This window comes from Gymnoscopelus braueri (genome assembly GCF_963280865.1).
Source record: "Gymnoscopelus braueri genome assembly, chromosome: 6".
NCBI classification, from domain to species: Eukaryota; Metazoa; Chordata; class Actinopteri; order Myctophiformes; family Myctophidae; genus Gymnoscopelus; species Gymnoscopelus braueri.
This window is the reverse complement of record NC_137607.1, coordinates 58,274,913-58,293,537: the sequence shown is the minus strand read 5'-3', so window position 1 is coordinate 58,293,537 and position 18,625 is coordinate 58,274,913. Positions and strand designations below refer to the sequence as shown.

Below are 18,625 nucleotides of genomic sequence, written 5' to 3'. Positions count from 1 at the left end.
TGTTTTGAAAATGTATGAGCATTTTACAACATTATCAACGATTGTGATTATGCAAAGTAATTGTGATTAGGCAATTATGTAATAATTGTGACAGGCATTGGTCCCACTTCAGAACAGGTAGATGCAAGAACAAACATAAACTATAACATTCATAAGTGAATAATAATAAAGGATGTTTTCAACTTAATAAAGCATTGGTCCCACTTCAGAACAGAAACAATTGCATAGCTAAACTGTTAATACGTTTATAAGGACACATATAAGCGTCCTTTCAAATTCAAAACTTCACCGCCAAAGGCGCATATACTGTATGCGTCCATCAAAAATAAATTGAGTTTTTAGTGATTGCGCTAGAGGGCACTCTTCGCCAACCTATGAATGATGCCTTGACTGCGATAGAACCAGAAATGACATCACTAAAAACACTCCCATGTTTGGTGGATCGTCAAAAAATAAGGTAAAACCGCTGGCAGTGGGGGATTAATTAATTAACTAGAAAAAGTACACACACACACACACACACACACACACACACACACACCTGCTCCAGTGGTGGAGACGACTTTAGCTTTGCTGCGCGCTCCGTCCCCCTTGGTGGTGTAGGCTGCTACAGTGACGGAGTAACTGGTCTCTGGAAGGAGACCCCCTATGATGACCTCCTGATGGAGAGAGAGAGAGAGAGAGAGAGAGAGAGAGAGGGGAGAGAGAGGGAGAGAGAGAGAGAGAGTGTTAGTGAGGGTTTGTAGGGGCACGGTGGCACAGTCGGTAGTGCTGTCGCCTCACAGATAGAAGGTCCTGGGTTCGATTCCCGCAGGGGACGATGTGGGCGTTGGGGGCGTGTTCTCTCCTCCGCGTCATCAGTGCCCATACCCTAGGTGGGGTTGGCGAAAGGGCCTTTCTGTGTGGAGTTTGCATGTTCTCCCCGTGTCTCCTAGGGTAGGTACCCTCACAAAAACATGCAGTAATCCTGGTCACTATACTGCCTCCCCCTGGTCAGCCGGGGCGCCTGATGGAGGGGAAAGGAACTGGTTGGAATAACGTGTTCCTTCCACGCGCTACGTCCAACCAGGGAAACTCTCCCCTGTCAGATGACAAGAAGGTCAGTTGGCTCTCATGCATTGAAGGAGGCATGAGCTCGGCCCTGGCCTCCCTAGGTTGGCAGAGGGAAGGTAGTGCCCAGGATTACATAGACATTGGCACTGGGTGTAATAAATAGGGTTACAAAATCGTGGGATAAAAAAAATATTCTGTGACTACTTGAAAAGGTAAGAAAATCGCAAAATCCTGGCAGTGGGACCACACAGCCAGAAATAAGTCTGGCAGTGAATGAGTTAAGTAACAAATGTGAGTACTTTTTCCACCACTGGTACTGTTTAATGAGGCAGGGGTCTGCATAGGGTCCATCGTGCCTTGATGAAGCCCTCTGGGGTCAAAACGTTGGCTCATTACACACATGCATCTATATTTACACCAGGAATGTGTATGTCCCTCTGGTCTCCAGTGGTGGAAAAGGTTCTCAAATGTTTTACTCAAGTAAAAGTATCAATACTGCAATGTAGAAGTACTCTGTTACAAGTAAAAGTCCGTAATTCAAAATTGAATTGAGTAAAAGTACAAAAGTATTGATATCACTGTGCTCGGGTGGCGCAGTGGTAAAGTCCCTGCCCATCACCACGGAGGTTGTGGGTTCGAATCCACCGTGGTGCATCTGGCTTTGTCAAGCGTCAGAATCAGAATCAGAATCAGTTTTATTGTCACATCACAGGTTTACAAGGTAAACCTGTGCGTCTACACGAACACAATTGGCCCGTGTTCGGGGGAGGGAAGCCGGGCGGGGAGGGTGATACTGGTCATTGCACGTACTCCTACGAGCTGGGGGCGGCCCCTGTCAGCGGGGTGTATTGGGCGGGAGGAGTAGGACGAAGGCTCTACGTCCTCCTGGTGGAGGCTCCTCACTGGCAGGTGAGTCAGTAGGAAACAAAAAGCAGTGACAACACAGAAATGTGTGTGGGGAGGAATCAATTGGCATAACGAGTAAATTGGGGAGAAAAAGGGGTACAAAATAATTGGCTGCTCTAAATTAAAAAAAATAAAAATAATAATAAAGTATTTATATCAAAATGTACTTAAAGTACCAAAAGTAAAAGTACTAAAATGTTTGAAAATAGTAGATCTACAAGCTCACAACGCGTCGCATCGCGACGCGTTGTGAGCTTGTAGATCGGCTGTTTTCAAATAGCCTGAGTATAAAATAGGGCTAAAGTGGTTAATGTAATAATTTATATCTGCAAAGTAACCAGTAACTACATTTTTCAAATAATTGTAGTGGAGTAATAGTACAATATTTGCCTATGAGATATAGTGGAGTAGAAGTAAAAGTAAAGACAATTGGAAATAGTCCGACAAAGTACTGTAGAAGTACCTCAAAATTGTACTACAGTACTTGAGTAAATGTACTTAGTTACTTTACACCACTGCTGGTGTTACTCAGAATCACGATCAACTTTATCATCACATCACATGGTGTAAGGGTGTGGGGGAAAGTTGTGTTTTTAAATTATCTTGGGAACACATCTGTGTCATTTTAGATTCCTTTGGCTATTCAAAAATAGCAGATATACAAGCTCATAGCACGGCACCGAGCTTGTATATCTGCAATTTTTTTGAAAATTCGTGAAAGAATATAAGAATATATATATTCAAAGATGTACACACATTTTCACGATTTTTCTAAAATAGCAGATCTACAAGCTCGTACCGCGGCACTATATCTGCTATTTTTGAATTGCCAAAGTGTAAAATAATAGCCTGACACTCAGCCTGAATTTTCATTTCGTTTCACTCCATTACTCAGTCTGAAAGCCCTCTCAGCGCAGTCGTTTTCTGAGATCGGGGCGTGGCCAAAGTGGGACTCTTTGAAGATTGGTTCATACTGGATTATCCCAATCTCAATTGGGCCGGGCCGCCAGTTAGATTTTCAACCGAGAAAACCCCGCCTTCGACAGCGTCACCAGACCCTGAATGAGAGGCTAGCGATAGACCATATTCACACGGAGGCCATGTTGCTATTAACACATACAGTGCCAAGATCCCGTCTACACGTTCTTTCAAATCCATCGCTTGAGTGCCAGGATTCATAAGAGCCTGTTTACACGTTCTTTTGAATTTTCATTGTTTAATCTGTGATCGCACGGCTGTGTTTATTTCTCATCAACACTTTCGTTTTCCACTTACGTCACACTCACCCGGAGCCGGATGTAAAAAAAAAAATCATTTCCGGGTCACGTTGTTTTTCTCCGGTGATTTTCGGCCAGAATAAGGAAAAACACGGTTTTTCACACGGTAGAAAAGACAAACGGACAGCTCAACTTCTATTTTCTTTGGTCCGGGTGACTAACAGCCATCGTCGTAGTGTATCACGTCGTTTTCAGGCCGATCAGCGGGCCGGGAATTGTCGAAAACGTCACATCCTTTGAATGACCGGATATGACGTGGGCCTGTTTGGGAGGGGGTGAGCGAGGTGATCAATGTTTGGATGTGCTGCTCTCTACTGGTGGAACAATCGTAGGTGCTTGACAACACAATCAGAGAATGTATTTGAATGAAAAATTACAAAACAAAAAAATTAAAAAACACGCAAATTGCTGGCACAGGGGTGAGTACATTATGAATAAACTCTGGCAGTCAATGTGTTAAGTCAATAAGTGCTACAGGTTAAAAACAAAAAAAGAAACAAGAAAACAACAATAATAAATATAGCTGCAAGCAGCGATAAGCGGGGCCAGGGAATAGAGAGAGAGAGAGAGAGAGAGAGAGAGAGAGAGAGAGAGAGAGAGAGAGAGAGAGAGAGAGAGAGAGAGAAAGAGAGAGAGACTAATGAGGAGTGAGTGAGGGCAGGTGTGATTATGGATTGAGAGGGAATGACAGCAGGTGAGGTGGGTAGATCCAATCCAGGGCCAGGTGGACTGTTGCTGTTGCTCACTTTCTAAAAGAACATAATTATGAGAAAGAGAGAGAGAGAGAGAGAGAGAGAGAGAGAGAGAGAGAGAGAGAGAGAGAGAGAGAGAGAGAGAAAAGGAATAGATTGAAGAGAAAGAGAGAGAGAGAGAAACTGAATAGATTGAAGAGAAAGAGAGAGAGAGACTTGGAAAAGGAATAGATTGAAGAGAGAGAGAGACATGGAAACGGAATAGATTGAAGAGAGAGAGAGAGCGAGAGAGACATGGAAACGGAATAGATTGAAGAGAGAGAGAGACATGGAAACATAATAGACTGAAGAGAGAGAGAGATGGAAGCAGAACGGATATCTCAACCTATTGCCATTAACAGGAATCGAACCCTCAACCTTCGGATTGACAGGCTGCAACACTACCTATAGTGCTATAGCTTTGTACAGATTGAGGTTGTCTGTTGAAGATAAAAGTGAACCAGTGAAAGCAGCCGACCTACAAGCTCAGAAATACGTTGCTATCTGAAAAGTTGTGAGATTGTAGATCGGAGAGAGACATGGAAACGGAATAGATTGAAGAGATAAGGAAAATTCCTTTAACAGGTCTGTTCATGAAAGTCCTTGCGGTCTTGTTTCCAATGAGGGCCTGTGAGCAATTAGGGGTTAAGAGTCTTGCTCAGGGACAAATTTCATTTGCTGGCCTGGCCTGGCATCGTACCTGGGGCAACTAGGGCCTCTGGCTCCCTAGGCTGGCTCACTAACCACTCAGCTATGGCCGCCCCTCAAAAGAGAGAGAGAGAGAGAGAGAGAGACATGGAAACGGAATAGATTGAAGAGGGAGACATGGAAACGGAATAGATTGAAGAGAGAGAGAGAGAGAGAGAGAGAGAGAGACATGGAAACAGAATAGATTGAAGAGAGAGAGAGACATGGAAACATAATAGATTGAAGAGAGAGAGAGAGATGGAAGCAGAATGGATTGAACCTATTGCCATTAACAGGAATCGAACCCTCAACCTTCGGATTGACAGGCTGCAACACTACCTATAGTGCTATAGCTTTGTCCAGGCTAAGGTTGTCTGTTGAAGATAAAAGTGAACCAGTGAAAGCAGTCGATCTACAAGCTCAGAAACACGTTGCTATCTGAAAGATTTTGAGATTGTAGATCGGCTATTTTCAGAATGAAGTATGTCATACATTGCAAAAACATACCTTCTCAGATAAGCATTTCATGTTATCTTTATCAATTGCATATGTATTCATTAATACAGTCTTGTTGTTTGCAATGTACTTTAAATGAAGTCTCCACCAAGTGAGGCTTGAACCGGCAACCTTGCTGTTGTGAAACATTCACTTAAAGGGGAATTTTGGACTAAAGTTTTCTTACCTTTTCTATGACGTTATGATATCTTAGGATGAATGGTACAGTAGAAAAATTTCATAACTCCACCCCTGAGCCGCCACAGCTTAAAAGGTGCGCGGATAGGCCTTAGGTTAGATCACATATTTTAATAGCTTTTTTTTTTTTTAGATCTGACGTTCATAGTGACAGAACACTGTCCCAAAAAAAAAAAAAAAAAAAAAAAAAAAACAGAAGTCTCGCTAGACGAGATTGAAATCTCGAGATTTCAATCTCGTCTAGCGAGACTTCTGTTTTTTTTTTATTTTTTATTTTTTTGGTTGCATAGTGTTCTGTCACTATGAACGTCAGATCTCACCAAAAAAAACTAAAAAAAAAACTATTAAAATATGTGATCTAACCTAAGGCCTATCCGCGCACCTTTTAAGCTGTGGCGGCTCAGGGGTGGAGTTATGAAATTTTTCAACTGTACCATTCATCCTAAGATATCATAACGTCATAGAAAAGGTAAGAAAACTTTAGTCCAAAATTCCCCTTTAAGCGGGAAGCCATTGGACCAACAGACCTGATCCAGTGAAAACGGAGGTCAAACAGATGATACCATTTCACGCAAATAACTGAAAAATCCTGGGTTTAAGTGTTTTTCAAACTGCTCAAAATTGCGGACAATCTAAGGGCGGAGAGAGAGACATGGAAAAGGAATAGATTGAAGAGAGAGAGACATGGAAACATAATAGATTGAAGAGAGAGAAAGATGGAAGTAGAATGTCATACATTGAAAAGACATACTCTCAAATAAGCATTTCAGGTTATCTTTAACAATTGCACTTGCATTAATTGACACAAGTAAGACGCGCGAACGCTGGAAGCGAACGCAGATTGACTGAGGCTGCTATATTTCAACCACACTGTAGTAGTGCACTCTGCCGCACTCTGCCGCACTCTGCCGGCTGTATACAGGCAGTGCAGCTGCTGGCATTTCAGCACGGAGTTTCGAGTCACATGGGGGCGCGAGCCAATGAGAGCGTGAACACACGCTGTATACAGGCAGTGCAGCTGCTGGCATTTCAGCACGGAGTTTCGAGTCACATGGGGGCGCGAGCAAATGAGAGCGTGAACACACACGGAAAGACCAAAAATAAGGGACAGACACACACACACACAACCCAAGCACGGTGATATAGTAAGCTCCACTTTGTCGGAGGCCTCCTTCCGCGTTCGCAACAATCATGTTGTGTGCAATGCAACTTAAATGAAGTCTGCATCAAGTGAGGCTTGAACTGGCAACCTTGAGATTTTAAGGCACACACTTAAGCGAGAAACCATTGGAACAACAGACCTGACCTGGTGAATGAGAGAGAGAGAGAGAGAGAGAGAGAGAGAGAGAGAGAGAGAGAGAGAGAGAGAGAGAGAGAGAGAGAGAGAGAGAGAGAGAGAGAGAGAGATAAACGGAATAGATTGAAGAGAAAGAGAGAGAGAGACATGGAAACGGAATAGATTGAAGAGAGAGAGACACGGAAACATAATAGATTGAAGAGAGAGAGAGATGGAGGCAGAATGGATTGATTGGACATCTCAACCTATTGCCATTAACAGGAATCGAACCATCAACCTTCGAATTGACAGGCTGCAACACTACCTATAGTGCTATTGCTTTGTCCAAGCTGAGGTTGTCTGTTGAAGATAAAAGTGAACCAGTGAAAGCAGCCGATCTACAAGCTCAGAAAGAACGTTGCTATCTGAAAGGTTTTGAGATTGTAGATCGGCTATTTTCAGAATGAAGTATGTCATACATACTTCATACCCTCTCAAATAAGCATTTCAGGTTATCTTTATCAATTGCATTATGTATTAATTGACACAATTACTGGTAGTGTCTGTTGATATTTATAAGTATTTCCGTCCATTATGAACCAAGCCTCTGTGTCCCGAACTACTCTAGATCACTGGTTCACAAACCATTTACCAATAAAGGCATTTTTGTGTCTCCTCGGAACGAAAACTAGTGAAAGTAGCCGATCTACAAGCTCACAAAACGTTGCTATCTGAAAAGTTGTGAGATTGTAGATCGGCTATTTTCACAATGAAGTTTGTCATACATTGCAAAAACATACTCTCTCCAAGAAGCATTTCATGTTACCTTTAACAGTTGCACATGCATTAATTGAGAGAGAGAGACATGGAAACATAATAGATTGAAGAGAGAGAGAGATGGAAGCAGAATGGATTGATTGGACATCTCAATCTATTGCCATTAACAGGAATGGAACCCTCAACCTTCGGATTGACAGGCTGCAACACTACCTATAGTGCTATAGCTTTGACCAGGCTGAGGTTGTCTGTTGAAGATAAAACTGAACCAGTGAAAGCAGCCGATCTACAAGCTCAGAAACACGTTGCTATCTGAAAAGTTTTGAGATTGTAGATCGGCTATTTTCAGAATGAAGTATGTCATACATTGCAAAAACATACCTTCTCAGATAAGCATTTAATGTTATCTTTATCAATTGCATATGTATTCATTAATACAGTCTTGTTGTTTGCAATGCACTTTAAATGAAGTCTCCACTAAGTGAGGCTTGAACGGGCAACCTTGATGTTATGAAACATTCACTTAAGCGGGAAGCCATTGGACCAACAGACCTAACCCAGTGAAAACGGAGGTCAGACAGATGATACCATTTCACGCAAATAACTGAAAAATCCTGGGTTTAAGTGTTTTTCAAACTGCTCAAAATTGCGGACAATCTAAGGGCGGAGAGAGAGACATGGAAACGGAATAGATTGAAGAGAGAGAGACATGGAAACAATAGATTGAAGAGAGAGAAAGATGGAAGCAGAATGGATTGATTGGACGTGTCAACCTATTGCCATTAACAGGAATCGGACCCTCAACCTTTGGATTGACAGGCTGCAACACTACCTATAGTGCTTTAGCTTTGACCAGGCTGAGGTTGTCTGTTGAAGATAAAACTGAACCAGTGAAAGCAGCCGATCTACAAGCTCAGAAACACGTTGCTATCTGAAAAGTTTTGAGATTGTAGATCGGCTATTTTCAGAATGAAGTATGTCATACATTGCAAAAACAGACCTTCTCAGATAAGCATTTCATGTTATCTTTATCAATTGCATATGTATTCATTAATACAGTCTTGTAGTTTGCAATGCACTTTAAATGAAGTCTCCACCAAGTGAGGCTTAAACCGGCAACCTTGATGTTGTGAAACATTCACTTAAGCGGGAAGCCATTGGACCAACAGACCTGATACAGTGAAAACGGAGGTCAGACAGATGATACCATTTCACGCAAATAACTGAAAAATCCTGGGTTTAAGTGTTTTTCAAACTGCTCAAAATTGCGAACAATCTAAGGGCGGAGAGAGAGACATGGAAACGGAATAGATTGAAGAGAGAGAGACATGGAAACAATAGATTGAAGAGAGAGAAGGATGGAAGCAGAATGGATTGATTGGACGTGTCAACCTATTGCCATTAACAGGAATCTAACCCTCAACCTTCGGATTGACGGGCTGCAACACTACCTATAGTGCTATTGCTTTGTCCAAGCTGAGGTTGTCTGTTGAAGATAAAAGTGAACCAGTGAAAGCAGCCGATCTACAAACTCAGAAACACGTTGCTATCTGAAAAGTTTTGAGATTGTAGATCGGCTATTTTCAGAATGAAGTATGTCATACATTGCAAAAACATACCCTCTCAAATAAGTATTTCCGGTTATGTTTAACAATTGCACATGTATTAATTGACACAAACATGTTGTGTGCAATGCAACTTTAATGAAGTCCGCATCAAGTGAGGCTTGAACTGGCAACCTTCAGGTTGTGAGGCACACGTTTAAGGGAGAAGCCATTGGACCAACAGATAAGAACCTGTGAAAAAGGAGATCATACAGATGATACAGTTTCACGCAAATAGCTGAAAAATCCTGGGTTTAAGTGTTTTTCAAACTGCTCAAAATTGCGGACAATCTAAGGGGGGAGCTTACTGGTCAACGTGATACATGTGTTCCTCATGAGTCAAGGCACATGTGTAAGCAGGTTTAATGGCTGTCGGCCAAACGAGGCATGACTTTTGCCTGTTTAAAGTTTGCACTTTAAAAAAATCGCTATAGCGCCCCCCTTTGACCAATTGGAGTAAGATTGGTTTCAGTAATATTTGGAATGACCCTCAACATTAACGCAAAGTTTCAAAGAAATGTGAGTCTGCATGTATGTGTTAGGGGCAGATGAATAATTGTCATAAAACTGCAATATTCATTGGCTCATTAAAGCTTAATTTTTTCACTTATGGAAAATCTTTTGCACAGGTTTGTCGGCATAGGTCCAAAGTTCATGTGTAAAACGTTTCGTGCAGATTAATCAAAAATCCCAGGAGGAGATTTTAACTGTTTTAACTGTTTTTCATATAATTCAAAATGGTGGGAGATCTAAAGGTCAGAGGTCAAAAGTCAGAGGGTTAAAGTTGTTCATCATGAGTAGACGCATGTGTGTATTGAAGTTTTATGGCTGTAGGTCAAACAGGGCATGAGTTGTACCTGTTCAAAGTTGGCATTTTCAATTGAGTGCTATAGCGCCACCTTTTGACGAAAGATTGTGAGATTTATTTCTTGATAGTTTTTCATGACCATCTACCATATGGCCGAGTTGCGTAAAAAGCGACAGCACGGTTCACCCAGAACTGCGAAAAGTGGCAGAAACAGAAGAATACGTACAATAATAAAACAGGTTCAGAGCTGAGCTCTGGCCCCGTAATAAAACAGTGAAATGAATAAACTTCAAATCAAAGTCAGCAAAACACAGTAGAAGTTTAAAAATATAAATCAACTACATCTCTATCTAGGCAAATGCCTTGTTAAAAAGAAAGGTTTTTAGGCCCCTTTTAAAAGTGTCAATGGACTGTGGTGCTCTCAGATGGTCAGGGAGGGCATTCCACAGTCGAGGAGCAAAAAATGTGGAATAATTTAGAATTTTTAAACCCTCCCTTCTGGGGGGTCCCTGGCACAAACCATTTTGAAATGGGAGAGGGGGGGGGGGGGGGGGGGTCCGCAGCCAAATACATATTATTTTGGGGGCCCTTGGCACGAAAAAAGTGTGATAACTACTGATTTAGAAGGCATTTGTAGAATCGGCCTCAGGTCTTAATGGGTAAGAGAAAATCAAATGTCTCTCTCTCATACACACACACACACACACAGTGAGGTGAGGTCAGGTCATATCATCAGAGCGGTGCGCTAACAGCCCGGGGATTGGAAACACAACACAGAAGACATTTTCAAACATCATTTATTGGTGGAGCGCTCTGTCTGTCTGTCTGTCTGTCTGTCTGTCTGTCTGTCTCTCTCTCTCTCTCAGCACACACGCACATGCACGGACACATTCTCATTCTTATTACTATACTTGTGAGGACTTCAACATTTTGGGACGGCTTGGCAAATAGCTGAAAAAAGACCAAATAAAACAGCAGATCTACAAGCAAATCTACAAGCCTCTAAATGTCTAATCCTAATTAGGGTGACCATACGTCCTCTTTTACCCGGACATGTCCTCTTTTGAGGTGCTGTCCGGCCTGTCCGGGGGGAGTTTATAAAATCCTTCAAATGTCCGGTGTTTTGGGATTTTTTTTTTTTTTTACACTGAAAGCGCTAAATATGGTCCTTCCGTAACCCTGGTTCCGCAACACGGCTGCTGACAGGCTGCTGGAGGCACACGTGTGCCTCCAGCAGCCTGTCAGCAGACGTGACCAAACACACACACTCACACACACACTCACTCACTCACTCACACAGACACACACGGAACAGTGTCGCGCTCAGCGCTGCCTATCATTGCTCCCCGAAAAAGTTACATAGACAGACAGAGGCGGAGAAAATGCCGAAACGCAAATGTAACTTCACGGATGAAATGCGCAAAAAGTACCCGTGTTTTCGTCTGGGTCGTGACAAATGCGAAGCAGAGTGTACTGTTTGCAAAGCAGGCACATATGTCTCCGTGGCAAATAAGGGTTCTTCTGACCTGCAAGCCCATATTGCCACTGTAAAGCACAAGAAAGCTGTGCAAGGCTTTCTTTTTGTTTAATTAACAGGTTTTGAGGCATTTTTTACATTTTTACATTATAGACATGAGAGAGGTTATTTTGAAGAATGTTTTCTTTTGTTTAATTAACAGGTTTTGAGGCATTTTTTACATTTTTACATTATAGACATGAGAGAGAGGTTATTTTGAAGAATGGCTCCCCCAAAATAATTAAATAACATAACCCTAACCTAACCCTAACCTTAAAACCGAAATAAAGTAAAAAAAAAACAGTTACAAAATCCACCAATTGTTGCCCAAAAAACGGCCCAAAACCGCCCAGAACCGCCCCGAAAAACGGCCAAAACCGCCCAGAACCGCCCCAAAAAAATCGGAACGCATGCAAACGGAACGCATGCACGCGCGCTGCGCGCGCGTGCATTCGTTAGGTGTCCTCTTTTTGGGAATTCAGAATATGGTCACCCTAATCCTAATACTAACCCTAACCAAAATATTGTCCTAATTCTAGACCTGACTTTAAAGGTATAGTTCACGCAAAAAAACATTCAAATTATTGGCTTAGGAATGCGACAAAAACAAAAAGATATCCTTGAATTCAAGTCTGCATGGGTAGTCATTTTAATATGTTTTTATTTTTCTAACCATAAAACAAGCATTTCCCTCGTGAGGACCAGGACAATTATTGTCCTCACAATGTCTGTTTCTCTGAATTGGTCCTCACAAATACAGTAATACACGCACGCACGCACGCACGCACGCACGCACGCACGCACGTGACAGATGAAAGAGGAACCCACTACTATGACTCATCGGAAGCAATTAATCTGCTTTTAAATGCCTTGTTATCATTGCTGTCGGGCAGAAACCTCCTATCTCCACATTTCAACTGTTTGTGTTTTCGTAAATTAACTCTTTGACTGCGGACGACGCGATAACGCGTCAAGTGCTACTTTGTCCAGTTGGCCGTCGACGCGCTCGACGCGCTGGACGCGCGTTCATTGTTTAATCTCTGATTGCGCTATGCTGCTTAATATTCAATGTTATTCTCGAGTTCCACTTACTTCACGGACATCTGCATCCGGTTTCATGACCTGGATTCCGTTTCCGGTTTTTGATTCTTTTCCCCAGTCATTTTCGTCCAAAATAGGTAAATAAACGGTCTTTCACACGGTATGACGGACAAACGGACAGTTTCTCTTCTATAATCTATGGTCTGGGTGACGATCAGTCATCGCCGTCGTATATCACAACGTAATTTTCGGCGATCAAAACAATGGGGGGGACGTCACATCCGTTTTCATGTTTTTCCTTGTCTAATCTATGAAGAAGGGTGAGAGAGACCCAACGACATGATCAAAGCTGTCATGTGCTGCGCTCTAGTGGCGGAATTGTGCTGGGTCTTTACATTATGTGTCCTTAAATTATTTTCATGAGAAAAATTCAAAATATAAAAATAAAAAAACACGAAAATTGCTGGCACTGGGGGAGTACTTTATGAAAATACTCTGGCAGTCAAAGAGTTAACAGCAAAAGTAGCAGATCTACAAGCTCGAAACGCGGCGCGAAGCGACACGTTTCAAGCTTGTGGATCTGCTACTTTTGCTGTTTTTGTATTTGAATCCTGAAAATGTATAGTGTCGAGGTTTCCACCCGACAGAGACAAAGTCTTAATGAGACCAGGTTTGGTTCTTAGCTCCGTTTGCCGGACTGCAATGGAGACTTGTTGTGAGCCTGAAATCCAAGTAACTTAAGTACATTTACTCTCAAGTGAATATTATCCTGTAGCACTTGCCCTAGCCTTGACGACCTTGCAGGCTCATGCAAAGATTAAAATGCAGTGGTGGAAAAAGTACTCAAGACTGCAAAAGTTCAAGACTGCAATGTTGAAGTACTCTGTTACAAGTAAAAGTCCGGAATTCAAAATGTACTTGAGTATAAGTACAAACGTATTGGTATCAAAATGTACTTAAATTACCAAAAGTAAAAGTACTAAAATGTTTGAATATAGCAGATCTACAAGCTCACAACGTGACGCGACGTGTTGTGAGCTTGTAGATCGTCTATCTTCAAAAGATTTTCATTCATTTTGAGAACTTGAAAAGGGACATTCTGCATGAGCACTTTTTCAGTTTGTACTTTAAGTACATTTTGATGCCAATACTTTTGCACTTTTACTAAAGTACATTTTGAATTCCGAACTTTTACTTGTAACAGAGTGTTTCTATATTGCAGTATTGATAATTTTACTTAAGTAAAGAAGATTTGAGTAATTTTCCCACCACTGGACGCAACTCAGACTTTAAGAGTGTGGGTGTGTTGGTGTGTGAGTCATGGACTATAATGTCAGCTGTGCTTTACGTGTCTCTGGTGGTAGAGAACAGATGGCCTGGACAATTCAATCTGCTCTGTTTTCAGAGTGACATCAGCCATGACAATGACAGTGACACTGAAGTCATTTCTGTAGACGCTCTTCTCCCTGTCTGGAAATGGACGTTTTTTTTTTTTTTTTTTGCTGGCCAGTCTCCAGTGGTAGGAAAGTAACTAAGTAGGCTATGTACTCAAGTATTGTACTTAACTTAATACCATATATATGGACGTTATTTTTACTTTACTGGAGTATTTCCAATTGTCAGTACTTTTACTTCTACTCCACTACATCTCAGAGGCAAATGTTGTACTTTTACTCCACTACAATTATTTGAAAACTTATACTAGTTACTTTGTAGATTTGGATTATTAATACAAAACATGCATTAACCACTCCAGCCATATTTAAACGTTGGCTATTTGAATATAGCAGATCTACAAGCTCACAACGCGTCGCGATGCGATGCGTTGTGAGCTTGTAGATCGGCTATTTTCAAAAGATTCTTTATACATTTTATACTTTTGAAAACTTGTGAAATGGGGCATAACTAATACTTTTGGTACTTTAATTATAACACTTTTGTACTTTTACTCAAGTAAGGGCGCGGTCCCACCGTACTTTTATTTTACCTCTGGGGCGGAATCTGCCAATGCTTTGTCAATGCAAATACGTGGATTCATGGTCTTGCGCATTTTTTCCAAGAATCCACGCATTTGCATTGAATTGGCAGATTCCGCCCCAGAGGTAAAATAAAAGTGCGGTGGGACCGTGCCCTAAGGGAGTATTTATTTCTACATTGTGTTATTTATACTTTTACTTAAGTAACTAAATTGAGTAGGCTACTTTTTACACCACTGCCAGTCTCCAAGCCAATGTTAATTTGAATTTAGTTTTAGTCATAGTCTTTTGAATAACATTCCATTTGGTTTTACTCATCTGACATTTTGTTTGTTTTAGACTAGTTTTAGTTGACTAAATACCATAAGATCTTTGTCCACTAAATCTACAGTTGATTTAGTGGACTAAAGGTATTTCGGCAGGCCTTGATCGGGTCATAATGCCTGATTTATACTTAACAGATCTACAAGCTCACAATGTGTCTACCAGTGGTGGAAAAAGTACTCAAATGTTTTACTTAAGTAAAAGTATCAATACTGCAATGTAGAACTACTCTGTTACAAGTAAAAGTCCGGAATTCAAAATGTACTTGAGTAAAAGTACAAAAGTATTGGTATCACAATGTACTTCAAATACTAAAATGTTTGAAATAGTAGATCTACAAGCTCACAACGCGTCACGATGCGACCTTTCTGTCCGAAGGGGTCAGGATAGGCGCTGTGGTGTCACGGAAGGTTATTACCACGGACGCCAGCCTCTCAGGTTGGGGGGCTGTCCACGAAGGCTACTCAGCCAGGGGGACGTGGGACTCCGATCTGAAGGAGGCCCACATCAATTACCTGGAGCTGCTGGCTGTCTTCCTCGCTCTCAAGCACTTCGAGAGCCGCATTGTGGGGTGTCATGTCCTGGTCAGAACGGACAATACCACAACGATGTGCTATGTCAACAAACAAGGAATCTTGGGTTCCCTTGTGTTGGACAGACTGGCGCGCGAGCTAACGCTTTGGAGCGTGTCGCACCTGGCTTCGCTGCGCGCCTCCCCTGTGCCGGGCCTCCTGAACAGCGGGGCGGACCTGCTGTCCAGGGGCGGACTTCGGTACGGGGAGTGGTCACTCAACCCGCAGGTCGCGGACCTGATTTGGGCCCGGTTCGGCCGAGCTCAGGTCGACTTGTTTGCATCCAGAGAGAACGCAAAATGCTCACAGTTCTTCTCGATGGGGAGCAGGGACCTCTCCTTGGGAGTAGACGCCTTGGCACACAGGTGGCCGAATATACTACTGTACGCTTTCCCGCCGATGGAGCTGATCCCTCCGACGTTGGAGAGGATCAGACTTCAGGGCCCGACAGCTCTGCTGGTGGCCCTGGTGTGGGGCGTATGGAGGTCGGAGATTACTCCCCTCCTTTACGGCAAGCCGTGGCCTCTCCCTCTGTTCAGAGACCTTCTGAGACAGGGAGGGAACGAGGTGTTCCACGAGAACCCCCAGGAGCTAGACCTGTGGGTCTGGCCCGTGAAAAGGCGAGCTTGAGCTCGCAGGGGTTGCCCCCTGATGTGGTAGCCACCATACAGGGGGCCAGGACCGTTTCCACGAGACTGCAGTATGACGTCAGGTGGAACATGTTTGTGTCCTGGTGCTTGGAACAGTCACCATCTGTGGTGGCTTTCCGGGCGCCTGTGGGCAGCAATGCATCCTGGTTTTCCTACAAGATAGGTTGAACCAGGATTTGGCCTTTTCCACCATCAAGGTGTACCTGGCGGCCATTTCCGCTTGCCACGAGGGGTTCGATGAAGAGACGGTGGGTCATCATCCGCTGGTGCGCCGTTTTATGAGAGGTGCTAGGCGGGCCAGGCCGGTTAACAGGCCTTTGTTCCCAAAGTGGGACATGGCAGTGGTGCTGGATGCACTCTGCCGTCCTCCTTTTGAACCTTTTGAGACTGCAGATCTGAGGATAGTGAGTCTCAAAACGGTCCTTCTGGTGGCTCTGTGTACGGCCAAACGTGTCAGTGACATGCAGGCCCGGACTGCATGTGGTTCTCAAACGACGGCAAGAGGGTTTTGCTGAAACCCAACTTGGCGTTTGTGTCTAAAACTGGCATGGTGGCTAGGGCCCCAGTTGAGTTGGTGGCTTTCCATCCACCGCCGTTCGCGTCGGTGGTGGATAAGCGGTTGCACTGTCTCTGTCCAGTAAGGGCACTGAAACTTTACTGCCAGATGACAGCGACCAGACGTGGGTCGCCTCAGCTGTTCGTCTCTTTTGGTCAGGTTAACCAAAGGAAGGCGGTGGCTAAACCGACCTTGTCCAAATGGATCGTGGAAGCGATCAGGTTGGCCTATGAGAGTAGTGGGTCTACAGTCCCAGAGGGATTGAGGGCCCACTCTACTCGGGGTGTTGCTGCATCTTGGGCCCTTTACAAAGGGGTGTCGATGCAGGAGATATGCTCTGCGGCAGACTGGTCGTCTCCCTCGACCTTTGCAGCCTTTTACAGCCTGGATGTGGCGGCATCAGCGATGGCGCACACAGTCTTGGGTGTGGTGGCTGGTTCAAGCCAGGAGAGTAATGGGCAAGCCTAGGGGCATGCTTCTCTTCCTGCTTGTTCTTCCTCTTAAGCCTCCCCTGGACCGGCTAGGCTGGGTCCGGGGGAGAGGAGGTCCTGGTTCTCATGTCACTATGGGGAAGACTGGTGTCTGTCCATTAGTTGCATGAGGCAGACTGTGTGGTCTGTCAGGGCCTTTCCTTCCGGAACCTTTTCCGCATCCTGGCCCCCATGTGGCCGAGGTCTCGCCTGGGGGCGGGCCCTGGGGCCGAGGGCGTGCGGATGGGTAGGGTCTAGGGAATGTGGCTCCCCAGGGGGCGTGCATGTGTCCCATAAGTAAGTACATTATGAAGGAGACATAAAACTCGAGGTTACGTATGTAACCCCGGTTGTATTATCTCCGAAGTAATATACTTACCAAAAACCCCTTCTGTGCGCATTTGTGGCGTGCAGAGGTGAAGTTTCTAGAGGGCGTATCCCAATGACGCGGGTTTTTTTATACCCCATCCGGAATACCGGATTTGCGTCACAGGACCCTATCCAATAAGATTGCAACGGGAGTCCAAGTATAGTGCTCTGTGCATCGCCGGGGGCGATGTTATCCCATAAGTAAGTATATTACTTCGGAGATAATAAAACTAGGGGTTAAGTATGTAACCCCAGTTTTATTAGTGCCGTAAGCAGTATGCTTACTATGGGATATCATCGCCCCCTGGCGATGCGCAGGGCAAAACACATGAGCTCCCGGCTACAATACCTATTGGATAGGGTCATGTTACGCGACACCGGTAACCCGGAAGGGTATAAATACCCTCGTGTCACTTGGGCACTCCCTCTAAAAAACCTTCACTCTGCACGCCACAACGTGCACAGAAGGGGTTTTACGTAAGCATACTGCTTACGGCACTAATAAAACTGGGGTTACATACGTAACCCCTAGTTATTATAGCGTGCCTTTCAGCAGTATGCTTACTCTTGCCGTCGTCTGAAAACCACATGCAGTCCTGGCTCACCGAGAGCGCCTGCATGTCACCGACATGCTTAGCCGTACACAGGTCCACCAGGGGCACCGTCTTGAGACTCATGATCCTCAGATCCACGGTCTCAAGGGGCTCAAAAGAGGGCCGGCACAGTGCCTCCAGCACCACTGCCAGGTCCCATTTCGGGAATAAAGGTCAAGGCCGGCCATAAACCGTTGCACCAGCAAGTGCTGGCCCACCGACTTGCCCTCGAACCCATCGTGGCAAGCGGAAATGGCCGCCAGGTACACCTTGATGGTAGAGAAAGACAAATCCTGGTCCAACCTGTCCTGTAGGTAAACCAGGATGCTCCTCACCGGAGCCTGGAAAGCCACCACCGAAGGTGACTGGTCCAGGCACCAGGACTCAAACATGTTCCACCTGATGTCGTACTGACGTCTGGTAGAAACAGCTCTAGCCCCCTGTATGGTGGCCACCACGTTAGGGGGCAGACCCTGCGAGTTTAGACTCGTCCTCTCACGGGGTAGACCCACAGGTCTAGCCCCTGGAGGTCCTCGTGGTAAATCTCATTCCCTCCCTGTCTCAGAAGGTCTCTGAACAGAGGGAGAGGCCACGGCTCGGCGTAGAGGAGAGGAGAGATCTCCGTCCTCAACGTGCCCCATGCTGGCGCTACCAGCAGAACCGTTCCGCCCTGGGTTCTGATCCTCTCCAACGTTGGAGGGATCATCTCTAGGGGCGGGAAGGCGTAGAGTAGTTTGCTTGGCCAC

The 18,625-nt window shown here is 44.3% G+C and overlaps 1 protein-coding gene across 1 annotated transcript in view; it reads right to left on the bottom strand.

Moving 5' to 3' along the window:
• The window catches only part of ptprfa (protein tyrosine phosphatase receptor type Fa), a 396,384-nt gene that overhangs the window by 170,651 nt on the left and 207,108 nt on the right, over positions 1-18,625 (bottom strand). The window contains exon 14 of the mRNA XM_080430969.1: positions 542-659. Within this exon, the coding sequence (XP_080287095.1) occupies positions 542-659 (118 nt within the window). The remainder of the gene's footprint in view (positions 1-541; positions 660-18,625) is intronic.